Genomic DNA, 13,955 nt, shown 5'->3' on the forward strand with positions numbered 1-13,955 from the left:
AGAAGTTATTGACGGAGCACTGTGCTTGGCGTATTGATGCCTCTCCACATTCTTCTTTTGTGTTGCGGCTTTTGCAGTATTTTACGAGGGGCGTGCATTTCATCGGAGGTCAGATTAATAGCTCGTGTCATACGGATTGGTTCCCTGCATCTTTTCTTTTCTCTTCTCTTGCTCTCCATCTCTCATTGTGTCACTAATCACAAACTCTTGATGTTTGATTTGGAACCGCTGCCTGTAAAAGTTAAGTGCTGCACCAGCTGCTTTCAGCCACTCCAGTGTGCGTCATCACACTTGTATATTATTCCGCTTCCCTCCCAACACCACCAGCTGCATTATTGTACCCCTACTTCTCACCTTCTAGCTCACTGATTTTGGTTCCTTGTAAGAGAAATGCATGTAGCGCCACCTGTGTTTGTGAGATCCAACTTTTTTGTTTGTCACTTTTTGCGGGGGTTTTGCGGTTCTTCAAATTGTGTTCGAAGTAATGATAGCTGTCAGGTATAGTGTTGACTAGAAGAGTGGTGAGTGCCCATTTTAGAGCAAGCAGGGCAGAGCCACAACAGCTTGCCATATTTTAAATATTATGTACTGTATCTAAAAGAGAGCAGCACTTTTGAAGTTATTTTTCTTTGACCTGGTAAGATTAGACAAAAACAGGATTCTAGTTTTAATTTGATGATTGATTTGTGTATTTATTCTGTTTTGAGCAGACATAGCTACTCCAGTGGTATGAAAAAGTATCTGAACCTTTTGGAATTTCTCACATTTCTGCATAAAATCAAAGATCAAATGTGATTGGATCTTTGTCAAAATCACACAGATGTAAAAACAGTGTCTGCGTTAACTAAAACCACCCCAAGATTTATAAGTTTTCATATTTTAAGGAGGATAGCATGCAAATAATGACAGAAGGGTTGAAAATAAGTAAGTGAACCCTTTGCGTAAGGAGACCTAACGAGCAATTGAATAATAATCAATTGATTATTGATTTGCTGTAAAGCACAGAACTAAAAACTATCAGGTAAAAACTATTTTTACCAAACAACTTAAGTCAGGTGTGTGCCAAATCACTGATTAGTGGTTTAAAGCTGCCCTGTTATTATTATTATAATTATAATTATAAAACACACACCTGGTAAAAATTGTCTTGATGAGAAGCATTGTCTGATGTGCATCATGGCTCGGTCAAAAGAGCTGTCTGAAGACCCGGAGATCAAGGATTGTTGATTTGTATAAAGCTGGGAAAGGATACAAAACCATCTCTAAAAGTCTGGATGTTTATCAATCGACAGTCAGAGAAGTTGTCTACAAATGGAGAGGATTTGGCACTGTTGCTTCTCTCCCAAGGAGTGGCCGTCCACCAAATATGACGCCAAGAGTTCAGCGCAGAATACTCAGAGAGGTAAAAAGAAGAAAAAAAAAACTACAATGGCTGCTAAAGATTTACAGAAATCACTTGCACAGTCCAATATCTCTGTGCACACGTCAACTTTATGTAAAACTATGGCCAAGAATGGTGTTCATGGGAGGACTTCACGGAGCAATCCACTGCTGTCTAAGAAAAAAAAAACAGTTTTGCTCGTTTAATGTTGGCAAAAAGGAACTTGGACACTCCACAGAAATTTTGGCAAAATATTTTGTGGACTGATCAAACCAAAATTTGATTCTTTGGGAGTAACACACAACGTCATGTGTGGAGGAAAAATGGAACAGCTCACCAACATCAAACCTCATCCCCACCGTAAAGCATGGTGGAGGGAGCATCATGATTTGGGGCTGTTTTCTGCCTCAGGGCCTGAACAACTTGCAATCATTAATGGAAGAATAAATTCAAAAGTTTATTAGGATGTTTTGCAGGAAAACCTAAGGCCGTATGTCAGACAGTTGAAGCTAAAAAGAGGATGGATGCTGCAACAAGACAATGATCCAAAACACAGAAGTAAATCAACTTCAGAATTGTTTCAGAAGAACAAAATACACGTTCTGGAGCGGCCAAGTCAAAGTCCAGACTTGAACCCCGTTGAGATGCTGTGGCATAACCTAAAGACAGTGATTCATGCAAGACATCCCAGGAATCTGACTGAACTACAGCAGTTTTTTAGAGAAGAATGGGCAAAGATTAGTCCTGATCGATGTGCCATACTGATCTGCAGCTACAGGGAGCGTCTGGTTGAAGTTATTGCTGCCAAAGTGGGGGGGGGGCACAAAATATTAACTCTTTTGCTCCCAAAAACATATAAATACGTTCTATTTTTAATTGTTTCAGTATCCCAAAGACGTATTTATACGTCTTTTACATTTTCTTTTTCTTTTTTTTCTTTTTTTCAAAAAGACATCTCTGGGTCGTGATTCAATTTAGCTCCAAAGCACAAAATCTGAAAATCCATTTTAAAGCAATAAAACTGGCCACTGGAGGGCAGTAGCACATTTGGTAAGACCCACAACCCAATTCAACGGCAACGAACGGCCAAGCCGCACGGCCGGGTGCCGGCGGAAGATGACCGAATGGATGCCAGGCGGCGGACAACTGAGCAGAACAACCGGTAGGATGCACAGGATGCCAGAACCTGGACGACCGAGCAGAACGACCGGGACCTCTAGTGCAGCGGACAATGTCTTTGAGTCCATGCTGCTCGCAAGCAGAGCCCGCAGAGACTCAAAAAAATTCATCTTTATTGGACAGACGGCGTGAGGGAAAAGTTTAACTGGCTTTCGCAGCCAGAACAGCATCATCTTTCAGTTATTTATGTGTAAATAAATTGTTACTTTGCAATCAAAAGCTCTATTTGTCTTGTTGTTTATCTTATTTTGTAAAAAGAAAACATTATTCAGATGTTTGGGATGTAACTAAAGCAGAAAATAGCTGTGTATAAGTCAAAGTTATGTTTGAAACGTATGCTTTTACAAAAAGCTCTATTTCTCCGTTTTTTTTCATCAGAAATTGGAAAATTGCTCAAACTAAGCTATTTTCTAATTCTGATTTCTAAAAAAAATAGGAAAACATATTAACTTTTTATTCTGCTGAAAGAAGAGAGTCTATTCTTTCTTTTGGTGGGTTCCATGTTTATATAGCAATAGAACAGAATTTCCGTGAGCCTTGCAAAACCAGTCAAAATCCAGTAAAAGGGCTGGGAGCGAAGGGCCTTGCTCCGGTGAAAATGGCTGGGAGTGAATGAGTTAAATGTGATGGTTCACTTACTTATTTTCCCCCCTTCTGTCATTGTTTGCATACTATCCTCATTAAAATATGAAAACCTATAAATGTTTGGGTAGTTTTAGTTAAAGCAGTCAGTTTTTTCATCTGTGTGATTTTGACAAAGATCAGATCACATTTGATGGTGATTTTATGCAGAAATGTGAGAAGTTCAACAAGATTCAGGTACTTTTTCATACCAATGTACGTATGTAGTTTTAAATGATTTTTTTCCTTCCTTGCTGAAAGAAATCACCATTCAAATGCTGCATCGTATGTTTATTCCTGGTGTTTTGATTTGTTAATGATCTTAAATATTAAAGTGGCAAAACTGCAAAAACACAAAAATTGACAAATAATTGTCACATATAACATATATATGCACTGTATACATATATATAAATATATATATATATATATATATATATATATATATATATATATATATATATATATATATATATATATATATATATATATATGAGTTATACATACATATACAGTTACTCTTCCAATCAAAACCTTCTGAGTTGTGACAAGTCACTAATAGGAGAGAGCACACAGCGTGGAACTTGTCAAGACACTGAGCATGCAGCTTTAATTTTTGGTTCAAACAATGGTGGCCCAACTTTTAAGTACGCGGTCGATGACTAATAACAGCAATTAGAACAATAATTGGAACGGAAATGTGACGCCACCTGATATAAATCACAAAATTGATGCATGGGATAGACTCTATCATGATTACAATAAGTGTCAAATGTTAAGACAGTCTACACTGTTCTCGTTTTTCTCTTGAATGTAATGCAGTTGCTGAACTGTTCTTGCGTTCTACCACATTTTTAAAATTCATGAGTGTTTTGTTAAGGATTTGAAATGACAATCAATTAAAAGCAAGAATACACAAAATTGTGAAATATGAGGGGTTTTTTTATAGTGACTGTGCATTTCTTTTGACAACTTCTTGTAGCTGGAATAAAACCAATTTCAGGAAGTTGAGTAATGCAGAACAAATTACTGTGCATGTCTTTTGAAGTCCAACTGCTGGGTCTGTATTTATTGTGATGGGTGGAAGTTGAGGGGAGGGTCGGGTTCTGCGTGCCCTCAGCAACAAACGTGCTGCATGCTATGATCAAACTAATTAATCGGTGTCCTCGTTACACGACTCTCGGCATCAAAGAGGCACCGTGTTGTGGTCTGAAAAGATTTGGACTTTGTAGTTTATTGGGAAACAAGGAATATTTGAGGATGTGTTTTTGTGGGAGTGAGGTGAGGGTTGAATATGTTTTTGCTGGAATAGCTTTGTAAGTATACAGGTGTGATTAATTCCTGGCATTTCGATAACGGTGTGTACTTTTGTCATTAATTGGCTGCTTAGCAACTGCCTGGTTAGTGCAGTTTACAAGTCTGATGAGCGTTGTGCTTGTGTGTGCCTATTACTGGTTCACTACTTTTCCACACATAATTGTTTTTTTTTTGGGGGGGGGGGTAGCTAATCACTGAAAAACTCTCCTACAAAACACATATTGATGTTATAAACATATTAAAATGGGTGATTATTAAAATTTGGGGGGGGGGGGCAATTTGTCAGATTTTGACGCTATTTGCAGTATGGCCCGTATTACTTTAATGCAAATTACTTTGGAGCTATCTTGCCATTCCTCTCAGCTTGGGTCTGTATGATGAATAGCTTGTGAGATGAAAAAGGCAGCGTTTTTCTTTTTTTCAAGGTTCCATTGAAAAAAAAATGTTAAGTTAATGTTCTCTGTTCTTTTCTATCTTCTTCCAGCTTGTTGTCAGGCAGTGCAGGCAGAAAATGTCACCGTCTTGGAGGGTGGCACGGCCCAGATTTCCTGTCGGCTGCAGAACTACGACGGATCCATTGTGGTCATCCAAAACCCTCGCCGGCAGACGCTCTTCTTCAATGGAACGCGCGGTGTGTATTTGCACGTTTGTCACACAGCACTATCTGCGTTGAAGCAGTCTTCAGGATTAACACACACACAAATGCTTCATGTGGGCTTGCCTTACAAGAAATAACCTCTACATGAGGACGCATTACATAAACTCATGTAAAGTCAAGTTATGTGAGGTCACATAAACCCAAATTTTATAATGATGCACTACATGCCGTATTAGGGCAATTTGCTTTACATCAAGTTGTGCTGCGTAAAGTTATTGTAGGTGTCGTAAAGTGTCGTTTCAGCGACTCTCCTAAGTAAATCTAATGTCATTACACGTTGCTGAGGGGAATGTTACGTTCCCTAAGGTGGCGCTGCCTAAAGGCTGGTTTATACCTGACGTATCAGCGCAGTCTGCACGGCTTCACACAGAAAAATGTCGTAATCTCAGCGACCATGCCTTTCATCGCAGCCCACGAACGCGTGAGATTTCTACACAGCGTACCTGCTGGAATTTTTAACCACGAGGACGATCCCGCGCGGAGACACATGGCGTACAAGCTGCTATTGGCAGGAGCGAGTGGAGAGAGTGGAGAGGACTCCTCAACTCCTGTGGAAAAACTTGGTGGACGAACTACTAATTGCTATATTCACAAGTACAAACATTTGTCTTATTCGGCCAATAAACACCAAAGGGATGAGAATACCATCAAACAACAAAGTTTTTCCTCCTTGATGAGAGCCGTGAGGCTACCCATTTTGCTGAGAAATGGATTCTCTACTCTCATGTAAAGTTGCTAGTATGCCGTAGACTAGGCTTGCCATCCGTCCCTTGAAATACGGAATCGTTCCGTAATTGGGAATTAAAAGTTGTGTTCCGTATTGGTTCAATACGGAACGCAGTTTATTCCGTATTTCACAATTGTCCCATGGGGGACCCGCGCGATCAAAACAAAGATGTCTTCAACTCCAGACGCTAACGACACCCCACCTTATCCTCAAAAGTGGAAACGTCTCCAAAAAATAGACTGGAGTGGGATTAGGGTAACCCGTGGCTCGATAGAGTCACTGATGATGATTATAAAGCGAAATGCAAGGCAGGCAGGAAAATTTTTGCAGTGTCTCACAGAGGTGTAAAACAGCATGCTGCAGGGGACCTCCACAAACTGAATATAAGATCCCAGAAGAGCCTTCGTCACAATTCTTTGTACCTGAAACATCCCCTGAGCTTGATTTGGTATGTTATTATGCTCTTGTATATGGATAACATATAGGCTATATTTATATTTACCTTCATATATCTTGCATTGATGGGAGCATGACTTCAGTTGAAGTTGTTCCCTTATTTTTCACAAAATGTTTATTGGAAAACTTTGAAGTTGTTACATTTATCATAATTAAAGTATCCATTGGAATGTCACAACCAAATTGGCCATATGTTAAGTCTCTGACCGCATATATTAGTATCAGTTTGATATCAGTATCAGATTTTTGCTTTTGGACATTATTGGGATATCAATTAAAAACTCGTTATCAGACAACTCTACCTAGATTTAGTGTGTGTGAAAATATCTGCATTTGAGCATTGAATTAGTTTAAAGTGGCATTAAAAGTGTCGTTAAAAGCATTAAATGAGATTGGCTTAGAGGTGCAACATCTGGAGTCGTGGTGGAACAACAACTTGGCTTTAAACACCCAAAAAGACCAAGGAGATCGTGGTGGATTTCCGTAAGGGGAGTCACATCAGCCTCTCTCTTTCGGCAGCGATGTGGTGGAGAGGGTGAGAAGCTTCAAATTCTTGGGGGTAACGGTGACTGAGAACCTGTCCTGTGGGGATCACATTTACCCAGCGGTGGGCAAGCATAACAACGCCTCTACTACTTGAGGAAGCTGAGGAGCACTCACATCCCCAGACCTCTGAGGGTGAATTTTTACAACTGTGCCATCAGCAGTGTTCTGACATATGGATTTTTAGTGTGATTTTCAAGCTGCACTAAGGCTGACCAGCAGGCGCTCCAGCGCGTGGTATAAGCTGCTGGGAGAATCATTGGAATGACTCTCCCTGAAATCAGCACCGTCTACTCCACTCGCTGTTTATGAAGAGTGCACAACATCCTGTGGGACCAGCACCATCCTGCTCACCACCTTTTCCACCTGCAGCCCTCAGGGAGAAGGTACAGGTCCATACAGGACAGAACATCAAGATTGGCCAACAGTCTGTATCCAAAGGCTGTGGGGCTACTGAATTCTGCCCCTCCTCCCTCTCTGCCCCCCTCTTGCAGACATTAATCCACATCCACCAACAACAATAACTCTGAACTGGTTTGCATTGTTGCAGTATGTCACTACCCACTACTCCTCCTCCCTGACCCTTGCCCATTGGTTGACGACCAGTATACTTGATTATACTTGATTAACTGATCTGGTTTTTGCACTGATTTATAACTGTTCTTATCAGGTATGTTTTGCTCGGCACTCTAGCATTGACATGACTTTACACTGCTGTTGAATCTTTGTTCTACCTATGTCCAATACTGTGTCAGTGTTTACACTTGGTACTTAAGGGTATGTATTACATATATGGGTTTCGCATTTTATCAACTTAGCGGTACGGATGCTCCAAACAACGTTTCGTTGTGCTTTTGCAACAATGACAATAAATATTCTGAATCTGATAACTGTAGAAACCCTGATTATCTAATATTACATCGTCTTAAGTCTTGTTGTCATGTAGATTTGCACAGCGTCAAATTATGTATGGTAAAGTATGGTTCAGTATCCTTCTCAGGGACACTTGGTCTTGGAGGGCAAAGAGGATCCTACAAACAAACTTTTGGGTAGACGGACCACTCCCGTTCTTTTGGGTTTTGTTTCATTGGGTGACATTTGGTTGTCATATGGTACCTCTTTCTCACTTTTCAAATTCAGACTCAATACATATCTGTTTAAATTATCATGTCCATCCTGATCCTTTGTTGTTTTGTGTTATGATTTGTTTTGATCCACGCCGACTTTTAAATTTTTATTTACTTTATTTTTATCTTTTGTATATTTGGTTGTAAAGTGTCCTTGAGTGTCGTGAAAGGCACTTTGAAATATAATGTATTATTTAGGGCTGTCAAACGATTAAAATTTTTAATTGAGTTAATTACAGCTTGAAAATGAATTAATCCTAATTAATCGCAATTCAAACCATCTATAAAATATGCCAAATTTTTCCGTAAATTATTGTTGGAATGGAAAGATAAGACACAAGATGGATATATACAGTACATTCAACATACGGTACATAAGTACTGTATTTGTTTATTATAACAATAAATCAACAAGATTAACATAACATTATTAGCAATCTGTTAAAGCAATCCATGGATAGAAAGACTTGTAGTTCTTAAAAGATAAAGGTTAGTACAAGTAATAAAAATTTTATATTAAAACCCCTCTTAATGTTTTCGTTTTAATAAAATTTGTAAAATTTTCAATAAAAAAATAAACCATTGTTGTCGCCATTGTTGATGTCAATAATTACACAATGCTCACCCATAAATTCAGTCACACCCAAGCGCCAGCAGAGGGCGACAAAACTCCAAAAAAAACACAAGTAACAAGTGGGCATTGCACTGTGTTGTCATTTTTATCTGTTTGAGCGGGGCATGCGCGTTAATTGCGTCAAATATTTTAACGTGATTAATTTAAAAAATTAATTACCGCCCGTCAACGCGATAATTTTCCAGCCCTAGTATTATTATTACATGTTGAAGGATTCTGACCTTTAAATCAGATTGGTTAAAGGCTCAGGGGAGGTGGGCTGTGGTCCGGAAGAAGGGTGTGTTTGGGTGTTGTTTAGGATTATTGTCTGTTTGTGGATTGGACAGGAGGATTCGGACATTACTGTTGTCAGGGCAAGGAGAGTTAAGGATTTTGCCATCCTCAGCGCCACGTGAGTGCTGAGTGTTCACTTTTCGATCGCAAGTTCCTCCGTATCAGATGCTCCATGTGGAAAGACAACATGTCCCGCCATTTGTTCTGGACTGTTCCGGAAGAGCTGATTGCAGGATTTGGTGGTGCAGACGTGGGCTTGTAGATGTCTTGCCTATCACCTGGTTGTCAGAGTCAATCTTGCTCAGTCAGCTGCATGACGCCCATGTTGGGCTTCCGTGGTCAGAAGGCGCCCTGTATCTTTCTGTCCTCATCTGCCCGTTGTCTTGGCAGTGCAAGTTATAATCACAAAGTCCAACTGCTCATAATATCACTTAAATCTGCTTGTTTTTGTTAAACTATGATATTAATGCTATTTATCAATATTGGGTGTGTTAGAGTAATACAAACAGTTAAACAGTAAATACAAGAAAAGATACTATTCCCTGATTGATTATATTAAGTAAGTTAGAGTAATACAAACAGTCAAACAGTAAATCCGAGAAAAGATACTATTCTCTTCAATGTGTTCTCGTATGATATATTGTGATTACATTGTGGCATGCACTCATTCTTCAAGATATATGAAACATCAGCTTTTAGCTCATCACAAATGATGGAATTGTAGCCATAAATTAATCATGACTTACAAAATTCTCAATGAACTAGAAAGAAGCCTCCAGTTTTGTTTTCTTTTGTTCCTTTTTGAACTGAAGTTTCCGCCGTCCCAGAAATTAAACTAGTACAATCTTTGTTTTTTCCAATCCAAGGCTTTTCTTTTTTTCCACTTTTGTTAACAGTACAAAATTGACGTTGGTCTGCGCTCCACTGGGTGCACATCTAGATGCAAATAGCATCACTTTGCCATTTGAGCATTTCCTCATTAAAAAGATAACCAAAGAGTTAATTGAGGTGACTATTTTATTTCCCACCCAAACTGTGTGACTGCTTTTAAAAGGACACTTCCTGCACCGTTAACCCCAATGATGAGTGGATGACGCGCTGCAGCTCTTTATTAGCTCATGGCCTTGCTGCTGTGCTAAAATTGTTATGTGACCACTGTTAGACTCATTCAACAGCCTAGGGCTAGGTAAACATCGCTTTTCCTCTTTAATCACTTCCTCTCAGCAAGCTAATGTATTCTCTATGTAATGCGTACAAGGAAAAAATTATGATAAAAACTCAAAGCCTGGAGAGCTAACTGGTTAACATTAAAATCCATTTGGAATATTGCTTTTATCAAATTAATCTCTGAAGTCAAAAGTGACTACATTTGTATAGCCATTTGTGGCAGTCAGTTTTTTTAACCTAAGGCGAAGTTTAATACAAATGTCATGTTGACCACCAAATATGTTTTTAATGTTTAAAACAGAGTTGTAATTGCATTAGAAATTGAATGCTTAAGTGTAAATTTGGCTTAATTAATTGATGTTTTGTCCAAAAATGGAAAGTAACATCTATCCTTTTTCGCACAATTATGTTGTGCTGAACTGCAAAATGTTGCATTATTCTACAAATACTGTATGTTGTTATCTTATACTGCTTTACATAATGTTATTCGATGTTGTTTCAGCGACACAATATTACGGTTGACATACGCCAATATGAATTAATAATAAGATTATGAATTTGGCCTTCATGTTAATGGTGTTAATTTTAAAAGACAATACACGAACAAGAACAAAAAAGAAAAAAGCTAAATACCTCAAAGAAAAAAAACAAATAAATGTGAATAGTGTTTAAGAGATAGGAAGAAGTCAAAGCTTAGTAATAGCAGTAGTTTACTAAAATGGTATCTGTCTCCATTGTCTAACAAAACTCGCGTCACACAATGAGCAACAAACAACCCACTTCAAAGTATGTTTGTAAGACTATTGAAAACAAAGTGAGTCTCACAGAAGGCAATAACAATGGGCAATTTATTTGAATTATTTCTTTTCGCATATGATAGGGAAGGAGCCCAGTTGAAGGCAAGGTAATTGTAGGCTTTAAGTTGAATGTTTTTAAAGACTCGGTGTCGCACAGTAATTTATTCTCACACTGCTCCACTTTAATGTTGGTAGCAGCTGTTGTTCAAAACGAGATTCATTTTTTTCAATATTTTGTATTGGACAAAGTACACAGTGCATCGCTTTTTATTGTCACCTTCGTCATTGTCATTTGCTTTTTTTTATTTTCATTAAAGGGAGAAATATTGACATCATTGTTAGTCATTGGGAAGGTCATTGAGATTACCACGGTGTGGTACATCATGTTAAACTATTTAAACATTTATAATAGAATGTAGTGTAAAATAAGTAGTGGTAAAGGCATTAGTTTATACATTGTCTTTAGTGGTTGTCCCTATTAGCGTAATGGGTGGGCTGGTACCTAGGCTTGCAAGCGAGACAGTACTTCCTGATTCAATGATTTATAATAATGCAGTAACGTCTTGCAAACTTCAATTGTTCAACCACTTCCCTAGACATCTGATGATCAAGGCAATCAGGAGAATGAGACTGGGGATGCAGACATGACCAGGGAGCAACCATCTGCTTGAATACAATGAATGAATGAATGAATGAATTTATTGTCATTGTCATCATCATCAGAATCATTGACAGTTACAGAGTGTGGGATAGTTTGGCCAGAAAGGAGAAACATTGACACAGACTATGGAATAATTTGCCCGAAAAAGACGATGACAGACAAAGGAAGACGGGAAAAAAGCAAATGCTTATCGATACCCATCCCCCAACAGCCCGGGACGCACAGTCTAGCATGTTTGTGTTAAATAGTCCATTTTTATTATGTTTTTTACTCATGTATCTTTCCAAAAGTCATTGATTGCCATGGCATTTCGCAATATTGTCAATTTGGGTAGGTTCATTGGATAGGTTGATTTCCAAGTTGGTGTAGGGAGGGATGGCCGGGGGTATCATAGAGGCCCACGTCTGCAGCAGATGCACAATGTCTGCGTGCAAAGCAATTCTTGCAGATAGTTTAACTTCTGAAATTTTGTCAGAACTACTTAATTTTCTCATTAAAAGACGAGGACAGAATTATTATATACATTATTAAAAGTGGAGCAAAGAATTTTGCTGAAAGCTTTTTTTGTCGGGAAGCAATGTTTTTGTGATCGTGACGAGAAGAGCCATTGTTCAATCAACAGCCGAATATATTTATATATATTTTTTTTTAATAGGGAAAGTGAACATTAAGAAACATCTATTTAGGCACATCTAAAAGATGTAAATATTAGGGCTGTCAAACGATTAAAATTTTTAATCGAGTTAATCACCGCTTAAAAATTATTTAATTGTAATTAATTGCAATCCGTACCGTCTCTAAAATATGCCATATTTTTCTGTAAATTATTGTTGGAATGGAAAGATAAGACACAAAACGGATATATACATTCAACATACTCTACATAAGTACTGCATTTGTTTATTATAACAATAAAACCACAACATGGCAGTAACATTATTAACATTCTTTCTGTTAAAGTGATCCACGGATAGAAAGGCTTGTAGTTCTTAAAAGATAAATGATAGTACAAGTTATAGAATTTTAATATATTATATTAAGATTCCTCTTAATGTTTTCGTTTTAATAAAATTTGTAAAATTTTTCAACCAAAAAAATAAATTTGTAGCTCATCATTGTTGACGTCACCAAGTGGTGACGTCACATGGGCTCCCTGCCGTTCTTCCACAGTGTCTTTAACTACGTAAGGTAGTGATTGAAATACACTACAAGGTGTCAATGACGAGTTTTAAAATTGCTTAGAAATCAAGCCAATGAGTGTGTTTTGTCCCTCAACTGACGCCGTAGTTCCCTGTTTTCTTGTCCGTCCATTGTACTTGACGGTCAATTGAGTGCTGGCTTCACAACGTACGAGACCTCTGATAGTTTGTATATTGTGACTAAATATTGCCGTCCAGTGTATTTTAGCTAAACGAAATGATTGAATAGTTTGTCCAGAGTCTGAGCCTCATTAATACAGACTGAAGCGCTTTTCTTTTTTGAGAAATAGGAATATTATTTTTACTGTCCTTTCACTAAATAATAGTTATGTTTGTTGTGAAGGAGTTTCCAAAGCTTATGCCAATAAACTGCGCTGTCCAATGAACGCCTATGTCCACTCGCCTTTCTCTGCCTCTTAGCTGTCAATGTGCAAAAAACGGCGTCATTGTTATCTGTTTGAGGCAATGCATGAGCGGGTCATTCCGCGCATGCCTTAAATGCTTCAAATATTTTAACGTGATTAATTAGAAAAAAATAATTACCGCCCGTTAATGCGATAAATTTGACAGCACTGGTAAATATTTTAGATATAATAGATATAATAGATTATAGCAAAAATGCTAATTTACATCTGCAGTCCCTCAGCAGGTAATGGACCAGAAAGACACAACAAGACATAAGAACGAACAAGTCGTTACAATAAAACACGGCATACTACAATAAATTACTAAAAAGCTAAAAGTTAGTTGTTACAGGACTGGTTTACTCTCAACCACTGCATGAGGTGAGTTTTGAATGTTTGTAATGAAGTACACGCCCTGATAAGTCCGACATGGGAAGTGGGGCGAGTTCATGTAATACCTTGTACATCAGAAGAACCTTTTTTTTAATTCTTAAGGCTAAAAAAATTATACGTTTTTAAAATGTTACAAAAATTGGTTTTCTGGCAAAGACATTGAATGATTTATTATAGAGCAATTCTGTGGTATTGCATGTATTTACACCTGCCACTTGCCAACATGTAATGCAATATGCAATGTGAGATAAAATCATTGAATGCACAAACATTCTAGCAGCCCCAAGTGTTAAGAAAGGTCGTATTTAAATTTGTTTGGGCTGAATTTTACTGTATTACATATTCATTTAATGGGGCTCTTAAAAGACAGTGTGGAATCAAGTGTCACTACAAGGTACTTAAATTCAGAGACAATTTG

At 38.0% G+C, this 13,955-nt stretch overlaps 1 protein-coding gene across 5 annotated transcripts in view; it reads left to right on the top strand.

Annotated features, from left to right (window-relative positions):
• Positions 1 to 13,955, top strand: part of cadm4 (cell adhesion molecule 4) — a 468,758-nt gene that overhangs the window by 358,237 nt on the left and 96,566 nt on the right. For all 5 annotated transcript variants that reach the window (XM_057833338.1, XM_057833339.1, XM_057833337.1 and 2 more), the window contains exon 2: positions 4,983 to 5,129. In XM_057833338.1, the coding sequence (XP_057689321.1) occupies positions 4,983 to 5,129 (147 nt within the window). The remainder of the gene's footprint in view (positions 1 to 4,982; positions 5,130 to 13,955) is intronic.

Source organism: Corythoichthys intestinalis, chromosome 4 (genome assembly GCF_030265065.1).
Source record: "Corythoichthys intestinalis isolate RoL2023-P3 chromosome 4, ASM3026506v1, whole genome shotgun sequence".
NCBI lineage: Eukaryota > Metazoa > Chordata > Actinopteri > Syngnathiformes > Syngnathidae > Corythoichthys > Corythoichthys intestinalis.